The sequence below is a fragment of the Pinus tabuliformis genome, chromosome 7 (assembly GCF_031772625.1).
Source record: "Pinus tabuliformis cultivar Carrire ecotype Pingquan chromosome 7, CPIR1, whole genome shotgun sequence".
Taxonomy (NCBI): domain Eukaryota; kingdom Viridiplantae; phylum Streptophyta; class Pinopsida; order Pinales; family Pinaceae; genus Pinus; species Pinus tabuliformis.
Genome location: NC_142293.1, coordinates 962,016,694 through 962,032,806, shown reverse-complemented (window position 1 = coordinate 962,032,806; position 16,113 = coordinate 962,016,694). Strand labels below are relative to the sequence as shown.

At 41.9% G+C, this 16,113-nt stretch overlaps 1 protein-coding gene across 1 annotated transcript; it reads left to right on the top strand.

Annotated features, from left to right (window-relative positions):
- The first annotated feature begins 5,660 nt into the window (after positions 1–5,660).
- Positions 5,661–6,728, top strand: LOC149250819 (uncharacterized). The gene has a single exon (XM_089453759.1). It carries the CDS (start codon positions 5,661–5,663, stop codon positions 6,726–6,728), a length of 1,068 nt encoding a protein of 355 aa, XP_089309885.1.
- The last annotated feature ends 9,385 nt before the right edge of the window (positions 6,729–16,113 follow it).

The window sequence follows — 16,113 nt, the reverse complement described above, 5'->3', positions numbered from 1 at the left end:
CTTATGGTCTCCGTGCATGGTTTTTGTGCATGGTGGTTTTTTCCCATGGTATTTGTAGATCTGTTCAAGGGAACTATGGTTATATTCTAGTCCATGGTTAGCTGATTGTGGTTTATGAATGCTTCGACATGTATATATATGTAGTATAACATTGGAAGGAATATAATAAAAAATCAATCTGGTATTCCCATTTTTGGGATCTAGGGAAAAATATCTATGTATATGTTGTGAAACCAGCTCACAAAAAGATAGAAAAGATAGATTAGTTCCTTAGAAATAAGCCTCTTCGAGGGGGCAACCTCCTTTACATTACACAAATGAACAATTATTAGATGATACAAATGACAATATGATCCAGGTGGATGTGGTGGCCACCCACCTACCCCATTTTGACCCCCACATTTGTCTCTTTCAATCTTTTAAGTTTCCTAAATTGTAGCAGTTTACTATTTTTAGCAGTTTTTCGTGTCCTGAACTTCCGAAGCCGTTTTGAGGCCCTAAACGACATTTTTGGCAAATCTAGGGCAACATGGGTCCATGACCCATGTTTCCTCCCAAAGTGGTAGGACTTGGATAGATCTTTCTAACGAGCTATCGTACGCGTCAAATAGAGATCGTATGCCAAAGTTACGACCCTGGGAAATTGATGTACCAATTTACCCAAACGGGGCCCAAAATTTGGCGTTTCATCTTCTAGGGTTAGGTTTTGGGATGTGAAGGGTTTTCCATTGTTTCTCAACAATAAATTGGCCTTCGAGCCTCATTGTAACAGAGTTCAGAACAATTCAGAGGCATGTAGCCGCCACATCTCTTCTTAGAGATAAGCTACCATCGCCCTAGCTGGTTTATTTCCATTTATGTTTGTAAACATATTTCAGTATTTTACATTAATGAAATGAAGTATTATTTCCACTGCATATCTTTGTTTATGGTTATCTCTGTAATTTGTTGTGTTCCTATCTAAATCCGGATCAGTGGTATCAGAGCGGTCTGCTTTTTTCTCTGTTTTTCTTTGCAAGTCCCCAACGAGGTCGGGATATAAGGAGTTAGGGCTTGAACTGGTCGAACCTTTGCAAGACCAGCCTCGCAAATCTCAACGACCTCCCATGGCGGATGAGAGGAAAGATGAGGGGGCAGGAGATCCTATCAAAATCTTGCTCAAAGAAGCCCTCGAGCGGCAAAGGAATGCGATGATGGATAGCTTTGCGCAGATCCTTCAACGGCTACCCAGAGGCGACACATCAGCTTCCAACAGCTACTCTAGAAACGCCACACCGTTTATGGTACAAGTTAATTTTGAAATCCCCATATTTGAGGGTCAAATAGACACAGATGCCATAGATAAATGGTTAAATCTGCTAGATGGGTATTTTTCTGTTCATGAATTTTCAAGTTGAGGAAAGATTGTTTTCGCTCTTCTCAAAGCAGTCCCCCATGTCAAGGACTGGTGGGAAACCTACTGCGAGAAGAAGGATGAAAGTACAAGCTCACTATTTTCAGCCTCACCCACTTGGAATGACTTCCGGGATGCCATCAAGGAGCAGTACTACCCTGTCAAAAGCTACAAGGACAAATACATCAAATGGACCACACTGCGGCAGGGACGAGACCAAGATGTGCTAGAGTTCACAAACATTTTTCATACCCTTCGCACACAATTGGGTATCAAAGATTCTGAGCTGCATCTGGTACTCAAATACCGCGGCTACCTACACAGATACATCCAGGAAGAGATGGGGTTCTTGAACATCTCCTCACTCGGCACAGCATACCGATACGCTGTCAAAATCGAGCAAAAGTTCAAACAGAAGAAGCGAGACTTTCGATCTGCAAATCCGAAGCCCAAAGGACAAAGCCAAGGTGGAGTGACCCAAGACAACCCGTTGAAGTTGCAAGAAAAGAACAACACCACGAAGCCGAAGAAGGACATAGGAAAGTGGTGTGAGTTCCACAAGAGTCCCACTCATAACACAAGTGAGTGTCGGACCAAGCAGTCACTGGTGGCTGAGTTGAAGGCTTCTAAATCAGATGCATGTTCCGACCCTGAGCCAGAACCCAACAAGGGGAATGGTAAAGGAAGCAGATCATTGATGCGGATCCCAGCGCCATTGTTGCCACCGCCAAGATCCAGAAAGATGAGCCTGAAAATCCAGAGGAAGGGGAGTGTCTTTTCCACTCACAGATGTGGGTGAAGGGTTCGCCGCTACAATTCATTGTTGACAGTGGCAGCCAAAAGAACCTCGTTTCAGTAGAGGTCGTGAAGCGGTTGGGCCTACCGACTACACCACACCCACAGCCATACAGTATCGGGTGGCTTCATGAAGGACGAGATCTCAAAGTTCGCCAGCAGTGCCACCTTCCCTGCAGCATCAAGCCCTTCACAGACGAGGTATTGTGTGATGTTACACCTCTGGATGTTTGTGATGTATTATTAGGCCAACCATACTTGTGGAGGATACATGTTGTGTATGAGTCAAGGCCTCGTGCCGTCATTATTTCTTTAAATAATTCATTATATAGGATACCGGAGATAGCCCCACCTATTGTCACATCTTTGATCACTGCTAAGAAAGGCAGCAAGCTCATCTCCCGGACCAGGAAATTTATCTGTCTGGTTCAGTCTTAAAGTAAGGGGAAGATCGTTGCTACATCCATGACCCCTGCAAAGGGTTCCTCCATGCAACAGTAGTAGCAAAGGGATACGGTCATGACAGAACACAGGAACAACTTCTCCTCACCCACAGAGATACCACACAAGTTTCAGGTGGGCAACAAAGTGTGGTTGCATCTGTAGAGAGAACGCCGTACCAGAACCCATTAGAAGCTCAGACCACTCCGACATGGTCCTTACAGCAGTACCAAGGCTATGGGGAACAATGCTTTAGAGCGCATCATTCCTCCATTCCTTTTCCTGCACCAAGTGTTCAATATGGACCATCGTCGACCATGCTTCCCACCATTACTGGACACATCAGAGATTGCAGGACAAGTTCAGCAGATGGAGGAACTCAACGCAATGGGGACCATTGCTTCCTAAGGGGGGAGGAATGATCCAGGTGGATGTTGGTGGCCACCCACCTACCCCATTTGGACCCCCACATTTGTCTCTTTCAATCTTTTAAGTTTCCTAAATTGTAGCAGTTTACTATTTTTAGCAGTTTTTCAGGTCCTGAACTTCCGGAGCCGTTTTGAGGCCCTAAACAACGTTTTTGGCAAATGTTTCCTCCCAAAGTGGTAGTACTCGGATAGATCTTTCTAATGAGCTCTCGTACGCGTCAAACGGAGATCGTATGCCAAAGTTACGACCCCGGGAAATTGATGTACCAATTTACCCAAACGGGGCCCACAATTTGGCATTTCATCTTCTAGGGTTACGTTTTGGGATGTGAAGGGTTTTCCATTGTTTCTCAACAATAAATAGGCCTTCGAGCCTCATTGTAATGGAGTTCAGAATAGTTCAGAGGCATGTAGCCACCACATCTCTTCTCAGAGATAAGCTACCATCGCCCTAGCTGGTTTATTTCCATTTATGTTTGAAAACATATTTCAGTATTTTACATTAATGAAATGAAGTATTATTTCCACTGCATATCTTTGTTTATGGTTATCTCTGTAATTTGTTGTGTTCCTGTCTAAATCCGGATCACAATACCTCCTTTCTATATATAGGAGTCTAAGGGGGGTCATAATATAATCATAGCCAACATAATAATAATAATGTAAGGGCACAATAATAACAATAGTGAGCTTACAATTGACACAATACCGGATAGGCGCGCGAAGTTGAGCATGGAAGCGGCATACAGCGGCTAGGGTTAGTCGCAGACCTACAACGGCAGGCGTACTGCAGGGGAAGAAGCCTCCACTGCGGCAAAGATGCACATCACAGTCGTAGGGAGTTGGCAGTAGCGGAAAATGCACCCCCGCCAGGGGGCAGGAGGAGATCCTCCAACTAATGAAATGCAACCAGAATATCAGGACGACTCAAGGAAGGATCAGAGGACGAATGAAGAGGATACTGAGGATATGCCGGATAGGCAGAATGAACAAGCTCAACCAGAGGACCAGAGAGTGAGATCATCCACATGCAAGCCTGTTGCTAAGCACACGCCAACAGTGGAGTTCCCTAGTCACAGAATCAATGCAAGAATACAATATATGAAGGATCATGCCCTCATTGGAAAATTTATAGGCATTTGGCCAAATGAGAAAGCCCTGAGGACATGGATTAATATTAAATGGCACCCGAAAGGACATATATCCCTGCATTTGGGACCAAAAGGTTTTTTTACAACAGTCTTCAACTGCTTGGAGGATAGAAACAGGGTCTTTGAGAACGGACCTTACTTCTTTAACTCAGCGGGTCTCTTTCTCAGAGAATGGATAGAACGATTTAACCCAGATAAGGAGGATCTGAGCTGGGCACCAGTTTGGATCAGGCTATACTCATTGCCATGGGAGTACTGGGAGGAAGAATCGCTTCAGGAGATTGGGAAGGTCCTGGGGGACTTTGTCAGGGTAGCAGAAGAAACTAAGACAAAGAAGTACACCTCCTATGCCCGGATCTGCGTCTACATGGATCTAAAGGAACCTCTGCCTGACAAGGTAAAACTCTCTCATGAAGATGTAGAATGGATCCAGTTAATAGACTATGAACATGTGCCTTTTAGGTGTAGAAAATGCCATGCCTTAGGGCACCTGTTCCGAGATTGTCCGTTAAATAGTAAGTCTACGGAGCAAGATCAGGACAAACAAACGACAGATGGGTTTACCAAAGTAGCAAACCATAGAAGAGGAAATAAGAAACAGCCATCTCAGAATAGGCAGGCCCCGAAGGATCCCTCAAAGCCTTCAACAAGTAACAGCTTTGCTGTTCTTGCAGAGGATGCGCAACACGTCCAAGATCCCCTTTCATCCGAGCGCATCTCAAATCTGGAAAAGCCTGAGGAACCCAAAGTGCCAGCTAAAGGAAAAAGTGCTGCACAGGAAGATAACACCCATGGCACCAAAACGCAAATCTGGAGCCAACCAAAGATGGAAATAGATACAACGGATTCAGGCTCTGTAAAACCACAGGAAGAAGAAGAAAGCCATCAAGAAGCCCAAAAAATGGATGAGGATACAGAAACATTTGACATAGGGGAACTGGACATTCTTGGTCTGGAGCATGCTTGTAGAACTAGGAACTTTGATAAGATAACAGAAACGCAAGTGGACAACCTGGTGGAGGTTCTGCATAAAGCCCAGAAGAAATATTCGCTCGGGGTTCAAACAGGCAGCCAATGGGATGGGAAGTTTATTTCAAAGGACAGTAAAAAGAGAGGAAGGAAGTCCACTCTGGAGAGAACCATCAAGATTGGAGAGGTCCTGGTGGATTCAGGCAAATACGCCCAGCTAACCAGGTATTTTAACATCAATCCCAAACCTTCCCAATGAAATTGATATCTTGGAATATTAGAGGGCTTAACGGCCAGAAGAAAGGAAGACTCCTAAAAAACATGATAATGGAAGAAAAACCAGCAATTCTTTTCCTGCAAGAGACTAAATGTAAACAGGAAGTTTTAGAAAAAGTAGCAGCCAAGGCCTAGCCGGCAGGGCAGGTCACAGCAGTGGAAGCTCAGGGCGCCTCAGGAGGCTTGGCAATCCTCTGGGACGCAAGAATGATACAGTTGGATACTATACATGCAAACAGAAATTTCATCCAAGCCAAGTTTCATCTAATTGGCACAAACATTAATGGGCATATAACAAATGTTTACTTTCCACAAGAAAGCCAGCAGAAAGCTGATATACTGGATGCATTAACACAGCTTAATGCAAACCGAACGCATCCGCTATGGATCTCCGGCGGAGACTACAATATGATAGCAACCCTGGAGGAAAAGAGAGGAGGACGATGTAGAATCAACAGAGACGGTACTTTACTCAAAGATTTCATTCAAGACAACTGGATGATAGACCTTCCAACTGAAAATGGCCTTTACACCTGGAGTAACAAGAGAATGGAACCAACGCAAGTGGCCTCGCGACTGGATCGCTTCCTAATTTCTGACAATGTAGTGCATTTGGGCGGAGAATTTACAGCCTCAATACTACCTTATTCAGGATCGGACCACTGGCCTATTGCCTTAAACTGGAACAGACCAGGCAAAAGTATAAGGAGGCCATTCAGATTTGAATCTTTCTGGCTATCGCATCCGGACTTCCATGAATTTATAAAGACAACCTGGACAAATTTTAATGAATCGGAGGGGACAAGAATGGCCCTGTTCCAAAAGAAGCTGAAGTATCTCAAAGAGGAAATAAAACATTGGAATAAATCCACATTTGGTAATATTTTCAAATCAAAGGAAATCCTCATTCAAAAAATGAAGGACACTCAACAAAGAATAATTTCTTATGGCCGTTCTGAGGAGTTGACACAACAGGAACAGGCTATAGAAAAGCAAATACTGGAAAGAGACCTGCAGGAGGAGACCCTGTGGAGGCAGAAGTCGAGGATTAGGTGGCTGAAGGAAGGTGAAAAGAATACAAAATTCTTTCACAAAACAACAGTCCAAAGGCGCATGATCAACCAAATCTCCTTTGTAAATAATGAGCAAGGAATCAAGGTTGAAAATCAAGAAGGAATAGAAACGGAGTTCATCAACTACTTTAAACAGATGAATCAAGAACCAAACATCAACAGATCTACAGCCATCGATAACATCACCAAGCACATCCCCTGAATAATTAACGAAGACCAGAACACTCTGCTTCTCAAACCGATCAGTCTTCAAGAGGTAGAAATAGCGGTGAATCAACTCAAGGCAGGGAAAGCGCCTGGCCCAGATGGGTTTACGTCAAATTTCTTTCAGGATTTCTGGGAATTAATTAAATGGGAAGTCTATCAGGTCATGGAGGAATCAAGGACACTCAGATGGATGTATCCAGCCATGAATGCAACATTTCTAGCATTAATCCCCAAATCCTCGGAATCCAACACTCCAGATAAGTATCGGCCCATTGCTTTATGTAATATTATTTATAAAATTGTCTCTAAGGTCATTGCTCTAAGATTGAAGCCCTTGCTGCCCCTCATCATCTCTCCCGAACAATCCGGGTATGTAGAAGGGCGTCAAATCACTGATGGGATCATCCTAACCCATGAAATAATGCATTCACTCAAGCAATTGAAGAAGCCAGGGATGCTACTTAAAATCGATCTCTCCAAAGCATTCGACAGTATTAGCTGGAATTATTTGCAAAAAACTCTCCTGGCTTTTGGCTTCGCTCCACCATGGGTCAGATGGGTTAGCAGTCTTATATCATCATCTTTCTTTTCCATCCTCATCAACGGGATTCCCTCTCCCACCTTTCGTCCCTCCCGGGGCATTAGGCAGGGAGACCCCTTGTCACCCTTTCTGTTTGTTATCCTGGCTGAAGGTCTGGGGCGAAGTATAAAAGCTGCCATTCAAGCGAATAAGCTCAAAGGAATTGTTGTTCACCATCTCCCAGCAGTTTCTCATCAACAATTTGTTGATGATAACATGCTTTTCGGCCACCCATCTGTTCAAGAAGCACGCTCTTTCAAATCCATCCTTGACACTTTCTCAAAAGCTTCTGGAGCCCTCATCAATAATGCCAAATCCCAAGTCTTTTTCTTTAACACCCCTCCTTATACCCAAAGAGCCATAACGCGTATCCTTGACTTCTCTAAGGCATCCCTTCCCTCCTCTTATCTTGGAGCTCCTCTTATCGCTTCAGCCCTCAAGCACTCTTCGTGGACAATCCTGATAGAAAAACTAGAAGCCAGATTGCTCCTTTGGACCTATAGATCGCTCAATATGGCCAGTAGGATTGTGCTGATCAAGGCTGTTTTGCAATCCATGCCGCTTTACTTATTCTCCATCTTAGCTGCGCCAAAATGGGTTCTTAAGGCTATCAAACAATTGCAGAGGAACTTCTTATGGGGCAGCTCTGGACCAAACAGAAAATGGGCTCTCATTAGATGGGAGAAGGCTTGTCTTCCTAGACTGGCAGGAGGAATAGGACTCAGAGACCCAGAACAAAGTAACAAGACCATGGGAGCGAAAATATGGTGGAGGTGGCTTTCAAACTTTAACACCCCCTGGGCACGTCTCTGGACAGCAAAGTATTCAAGGAAATTACCCCTAGAAGAGCGGATCAGAATGTTGGAAATCAGTAAAGGATCGCTAATATGGAACTCGGCCATTCAGCATAGAGATCTCATCCAAAAACATAGCTTTTGGGAGGTGAAAGATGGTCTTACTGCCAGGTTCTGGGAAGATTCTTGGCAGCAGCTACCAAATCTCAAGGACAGTTTGCAAACTATTCCAGAAGAAGAGATAGCTCCGCAGGAAAAAATAATCAATTTCTGGAAAGAACCGAATAACCAAGAGCAGAGATAGTGGAAAGAAACAAGCCTTATCTTACCACGAAGCTCAAATCACAACCAACTCTCTCTCCACTCAGAGTTAAAAAAACGCAGGATTTTAAAGCAAACGGGAATGGACACATTGAGATGGGGTTATGAGGAGAGGGGTACATTCACTACAAAAGAAGCCTACAGGATCATCATAAGGGACAGAATGGACAAAGATCAAATATGGAGCAAAATATGGAAACCCCCAATCTGGCCGAAGGTATCCACCTTTCTGTGGCTTCTCTCATACAATAGAATCCTAACCTGGGATAACCTCAGGAAAAGGGGTTTCTTGGGACCTTCCATCTGCCTCAATTGCAATCAGGAAGAAGAATCAGCTCTACACCTAATGCAGACGTGCCAGCTAAGCAGAAAGATATGGGAAAAAGTGGCATTTAGGTGTCAAAAGGAAGGCCGTGTATTGGGGGATATCAAAGACACAATTCGCCAATGGCCTCAAGCTCCTTACCAATGTAAAATCCTAAATATCATTTGGCAATTAATACCGGGATTCTTGATGTGGAATATCTGGAAGGAACGGAACCGGAGGATCTTCAAAGGTCAATCAATGACACTGGAGCAGGTTTGGAAAGGAATTCATAACAATATCAGGGAAACTCTTTCCACAAAGGACTGGTCCCAAGATGATTTCCCAAAGCAACCTCAGGAACTGGCTATCTGGAACAATTGGCAGATAAAGTTACAAGATCAGATTTCGGTCAAGGTCAGCCCAGCAAAGCACCAAACCCATACTGTAAAGTGGATGCCACCACCCATCAACGTGTTCCAACTGAATTTTGATGGTGCATCAAAAGGCAATCCGGGTCAGACTGGTTACGGAGGCATTATTAGAGACCATCAGGGCAAACCTCACATTACCTTCTTTGGAACAATAGGGTGGAACACCAACAATGCAGTGGAGCTGGAAGGTCTATGGAAAGGTCTTACTCTGGCACAGCAAGGTAATTATCTCCCTTTAATTGTGGAAGGGGATTCCCAAATTCTAATAAACATGGCCTTAAAGCTCCAACAGGGTTCCCAAGTACATAAGGTCAGTAGCAGTTGGAGACTGGCTTCCAGATTGGAACAGGTTCAACAATGGTTGCAAGAAAACAGAGCTGTTTCCTTCAAGCATATAAAAAGGGAAGGGAACAAGCCAGCTGATTTCCTAGCCAATTTAGGGGTGGACAATGAGAAAGAGCTCTCAGTTGGCCCTCTACATGATACAGTTTCGACGGATCATCGCTCCACCTTACAAGCAATACTAGACAGAGACATGCAAACACAGGATGGTTCACACCCGGATGCGGGTGGCAACTTGTCAAATGTTTGAGCTTGGCGTGATGGGCAGCTGGCGTCTTGAGATGGCAGGCCAGGACGGCCACACTCGTAGGCTCTGCTACGCATTAATGCCTTTAAATGTTGAAGAGATGGCTTTGCAGAAGGGAAATGGTCTTAAGCATGGCGACTTAAATGCCCTGTACTCTGATACGATGGGGTTCGTTCTGTATGCATCCAGATTGTTCCGCGCAGAGGTCTATTTAATGGCGCATTTGATCCAGTGGTGGTATGTCCGGTATATTGTTATGTTGTTTTATGAGAAGGTTGGGAAGAGGCCAAGCTCTGGCGATGTGAGTAGTGGCAGAGGCTTCACCTCTGTTCAGTCTGCGTTCTCTTGGCTCTTGTCAGTGAAGGGGATCGCGAGGGTCCATACTCTGGTTCCGGTTTCTATTAAGGTGGTTCTGGGTGGAAGAATTGAGGCTCTGCGTCTTGATACTTTGCCTCCCACTGTAAAACGCACGAGATTTCCCCTGCTCATGGCGCCGAGACAGCGAGGGGTCCCGAGAAGAGGGGGTGTTTGGGGGATAAGTCGTCGGCAGGAGGCTCAAGCAAGAGCAATTCCGCCGCTTGCCATTGTGTCGCCTCCGTCTTCTCCCTCAGAGGATTCGGACCCTTTAGAAAGTCAAGTTCATACTTCACGCTTTACCTTCAGGTGCCGGAGAAACCAGTCACGGGTCTCTCTACTGATAACTGTAATTGCTACGGAGGAAGAGGAGGACTTGGACAGCCAGGAGGAGGACGATGGGGAGCAGGCTCATACTGGTAATGACCGAGCGATGGCGGAGGTTGGTAATGCTGCAAATCCTCCTCCAGACGAAGTCAATCTTAGGGAGCCTGGTCTTGGTCTGGGTTCGCTTCAGCAGCCAGTTCACCCACCGGATTTCCGCCTGGAAGTGATCGAAGATGCTATCATGCCAGAAATTGACAAAAATGCACAAGGTAAGCCTCCACAGGCTTAGTTCCTGTTTCTTCTGCCGTTCAATGGTCATGTTTTGGAGTTTTGAAGGGGTTTCTTCTCTTTCCGAGATGCCCAGTTTTTTGACTTTGGGTAGGGGACCTTCCAGAGTTCGTGGTGTCTCCAGAACTCTGGAAACAAGGGTCCTTCTACTCTCCTATGTTAAAATGCTACCAGCAGCAAGACACAAGAGGCATGCAATGGATCAATGGTTCTACAATTATGCTTGCTGCAGTTCTGTTGTTGGAATCTCTTTTGTAACTCAGAGGGCCACATGCTACTGCTTAGTCCATGCTCATATCTATCGACTCTATCTTTGTAATTCAGGTGGCCATGCGCACCTGCCATGTTCTTCTGACAGAGGGTGGCAATTTGCATCCTCAGAGGCTAGTTCCTCTTTGTAAATATTTTTCTTCTTTTAATACAATAGATTAGTCTTTACATAGAAAAAAAAAATAACAATAGTGAGCTTCTATAGGGCACAATAATAACAATATGGGGACTACATAGGCACAACAATAAAATAAGGGGGTTGTACTAAGGGGTTACACTAGTAGTTTAGGGACCTAACATACCCCTCTCCTTTAAAAAGTGTTGTCCTCAACACTTGAGTAGTTCTTGATGCTTCTGTATAAATTCTTGTCCTCCCATGTGGAATCCTCAGCAGGTAAGTTCTTCCACTTGATGAGATATTCGAAAATTGTTCTATTTCATAGCTTTCAATTTCTTCTGTGACTGCTTCAGGTTCCAATATGATATTTCCTTCCTTGTCAAGTTCTCGTAATACTATTTGAACTGGGATCTTCTGCAACTTTTGAATAAGTTCCCGCTCCTTTGGGCATATGGATATATTTAAGGCCTGATATTTGGACGAACACTTCCTAGAATCAAATGAATAACATAATCATGATCACAAATAGGTGGGAGGCCTTTGGGTGTCTCAAATACCTTGGAATGATTGTCCAAAACGTTTTGGAGATCTAGAGAAATACATGATTTCGATGTGGGATCCTCTAGTGAACATAATTGTGCAATTACACCTCGTTGTTCTTTATTTAGAAGCTTTTTCATGCTGTTAGAGTTTATTATCTTTCCAGGTTTTCCTTCGATACCCCTCAATTCAACTTCCTTTCCTTCCCAAAAAAATTTCAAGAAAAGTTCTTGAAAATTAAAAGCTATCGTACCCAAAGATTGTAGCCATTAGACTCCCAGTAAAACATCAGCACCACCCATTGGAATGGAAAGCATTGGGCTATTCAATACATATTCTCCCATGGATAGGTTGATATTATGGCACTTTCGAGAGAAATTTATGGTTACTCCACTTGCAACCATCACTTGACACTCTGGTGTTGGATATAGGAAGCAATTCAATCCTTTGGCTATTTTACAATTAACAAAATTATGGGTACTGCCCGAATCAATCAACACTCTTACGTTTTTCTTCTTGATATGTCCTTCTATCTTGATAGTTTGAGGAGTGGTAATTTCTTCCAATGCATTACAAGATATGGTTGGATTGATTTCTTGAGACTTGATGTGATCTTTCAATTCTTGAACATTTTTCTTCTTGATATATCCTTCTATATTAATAGTTTGAGGAGTGGTAATTTCAACCAATGCATTACAAGATATGGTTGGATTCATTTCTTCTTTCTCGGTGTGATCTTTCACTTCTTGAACCTTTTTCTTCTTGATATGTCCTTCTATCTTGAGAGTTTTAGGAGTGGTAATTCTTTCCAATGCTTTACAAGATATGGTCGGATTCATTTCTTCGTTCTTTGGGATTTTTTCCTGGTGTATATACTCTTCTTTTGATGTTTCGTGATCCTTTCTTCCTCCTCTCCACAATCAGTGTAAAATAATTTCTTCTCAACACACTTATGACCTTTAATGTATTTGTTATCACAATTGTAACAAAGCCCTTTTTCTCTTTTTTATTCCAATTGTTGTGGTGTAACCCTTGTAGGTTGTGGAAGGTTAGGAGAAGCAACACTTTCATTTTTATAGTTGTGAGGGGCAGACTTCCTTTTTGCCATAATTTTGCTTTCAACTTTGTAACAAATTCATCTTTCTCTTTTTTCTTCCAAATGTTGTGGTGTTGCTCTAAAGAAGGTGTTGATCTTTGTATCCTCATAATGTGCTATCATTTCCTCCATGAAAATTGACCACGTAACAAGTTGTTTACGAGACAAATCCCTTTACACCATAAAAATTGATCGAGCTCTAAATATGAAGATCCAATACATACCTTTTGTAATAGTGGTACACCATGTAGATCGAAATATTGCTCCATCCATAGTATCCAATTTACTAGATCCTTTCCATCAAACTTCCTCATTTCACCTTTTCTTGATTTCAGGAGCTCGACCTTGAAATGACATTAACTCTATAATTTCAGATCTCAAATTTTTGAAATTGCCTCCTGTAGTAACCCTCTATGTGCTCTTTCTAACCCCACAAGTCTGATCATAGTTTGATTCTCTAAGAAAGCGTTATGCCCAATCTCCTAAGATAACCTGATTATATAATGTTTCGGTAGAGCGAACTTGTAAGATCTGCCAAGTGTCACTGTTTCGACCTTCGGATTTGAAAACTATGCATAGAAAACTACAAGTTGTCCTCTTTCTATAACTTCTTACGAAATTTCAATTTGTTTCTCAGAGAGAAAGGTATGATGATTTTCCCAAGGTCGCCTGTTTAGGATGTAATTTGGGAGTCTGCAAAAACCCTAACTTCCTCAAATCATATATCCGAAAATATAGCGAGACAATATCTTAAATTTAGACTTGAGATTTAGAACAATTTATTCTCAAATGGATTTTTCGTTTAGCATCTGAAACATCGTATAGAAAAGGTGATAGAAAAAATACCACGATGACCTATTTTAGATGAAATTATGGAGCTTGCAACAACCCTAAATTCCTCAGATCATATCGCCGAAAATATAGCGATACACGATCTAAAATTCAGAGCCGAAGTTCAGCACGATGTTGTCTCAAATGGGTTTTTTTTTAGCTTCTGAAACGTCCCAGAAAAAATGCCACGATGACCTATTTGGAGCAGCGAAACCCTACAATCCAAAGCTCTGATACCAAATGCTATGAAACCAGCTCACAAAAAGATAGAAAAGATAGATCAATGCCTTACAAATAAACATCTTTGAGGGGGCAACCTCCTTTACATTACACAAATGAACAATTCTTAGATGATACAAATGACAAGACCTCCTTTCTATATATAGGAGTCTAAGGGGTCATAATATAATCAGAGCTGACATAACAATAATAATGTAAGGTCACAATAATAACAATAGTGGGATTCTATGGGGTACAATAATAACAATATGGGGACTACATGGGCACAACAATATAATAAGGCAGTTGTTCTAATAACAATAAGGGGTTACACTAGGAGTATAGGGACCTAACAGTATATTTACTTTATGTTCTCACCATTGTATATTTTTTTGTTTTAAGAATTTGTTTATGGGTAATTTTTGTACAAGGTTAGAACCTTCATTTGGTATTAGATTTGTTTCGGCTTCAAGGGGATGATTTGTTGCTAAGTGGTTTTTCTCGTGCTTGTGGTATACCCTATTATAGTGGGAGATCTGCAGGATCAATTATTGTGGTGAAATAAGATGGAAAATCATGGAAAGATATAGATTGAGAAATTAATGGAAAGATTTTTTAGTTGAGGATGCTTAATATGGAGGATTTGTTGGTGGATAAAGATCAGTGGATTGTTATAGATCCAAGTACGGCACCAACAGGAATGTCGACATAGGACTGGATGAATTTAGATGGGAAGGAAAAGAGAACAATATGATTGTGTGTCTCTGATTTAGTATTATTGAATGTATCATGGGAGGCCACGATAAAGTATTTGTGGGACAAGTTAGGGACTTTGTATCAATATAAGTCTCTAGTGAACAAATTGTTCCTATACAAAAATATGTATAACCTAAGGATGAACGATGGACACTCAATGATAGAGGATCTAAACACATTTAATATTTTGGTAAGCCAGTTGTTATCTATTGATAATAAAATTTCAGGTGAAGATAAGTGCATAAGTCTATTGTGTTCTCTACCAGACTCGTGGGATTGTCTAGTAGTTGTAATCGGTATTAATATAACTACATTGAAGTTTGATGAAATAGTATCATCCTTGTTCTTAGAGGAGATGAGATAGAAAATATGGAGAGCTAGAATGGAGATTCCTTATATGTGAAAGGATGATCCCAAAATACAAAAAAAAAAAATTCTTCAAGTGGGAGATCTAAATATCCAAGAAAATCTGTAAATGCATGCTAGAAATACAGAAAGGAGGGACACTAAAAGTGGGATTGTAGATCTGAAACTCTTGAGAAAGGAAAGAAATCTGATGATGCCCATTTTTTAAAGGTCAAAACCACCTTAGATGAAGGTGGGGATGTGTACTTGGCTTCTTCTTCAAGTACACAAGTAGATCATGAGGCATGGTTGATTGACTCAAGTGCATCCTTTCACTTCACTCTCCATATGGTGTGGTTCTGCGAGTATGATAAATATGATGGTGATGATGTATTCCTATGGGATGATAGGAAGGCTAGACTCATAAGATGTGGAAACTTCAAATTCAAGTTGCAAGGTGGAAGGATTAGAACACTTCTTGGTGTTCTGCATATTCCTACATTAGCCAGAAAACTATTTTTTGTAAGAAACATGGATGATCCAGGTGGAAAAATATTTTTTGAGAAAGATACATGCAAGATGGTTCAAGGACCATTGGTATTTATGCAGGGAGTTCGGATTGAAACTTTGTATATGTTGTTGGGAATTATTGTTATTAATCACTGTAACTATTTTATGGTTCCTAAAGTTGGAGAAGAAAACATTCTAGTCTTTAGAGAAAAGACTATCTCGTGGAATAAAATATTGGGACACATTGGAGAGAAGGGCCTTTGAATACTGCATGGTAATGGTATGGTAGAAGGTATGTCTAATTACTCTCTGGATTTTGATCTCTGTGAACATTATGTATATGGGAAGCAGAATTAGGTGATTTTCCCCTCTAGTGCTAAGACGGTGAAAGGGATATTAAAGCTTGTGCATAGTGATTTGTTTGGACCTATGTCAGTTCCATCACTCAGAAATTCTATGTACTATGTCTCATTTATAGATGAATTCTCAAGGAATACATAGATATATTTCCTCAAGAAGAAATATGAAGTCTTTGACAAATTTAAAGAATTTAAGGCTCTTGTATAAAATTAGATAGAGAAGAAGATTGAGGTGGTAAGGATATATAATGATGGAGAGTTCCACAACAAGGAATTTGAAGAGTTTTGTAAGAATTATGGTATAACATGGTATAATACTACTTCATACATACCTAAAAATTATTG

What these genes read in the sequence shown, in the direction of transcription:
- LOC149250819 (XM_089453759.1), top strand. Translation starts at nt 5,661, where the DNA reads ATGATACAGTTGGATACTATACATGCAAACAGAAATTTCATCCAAGCC.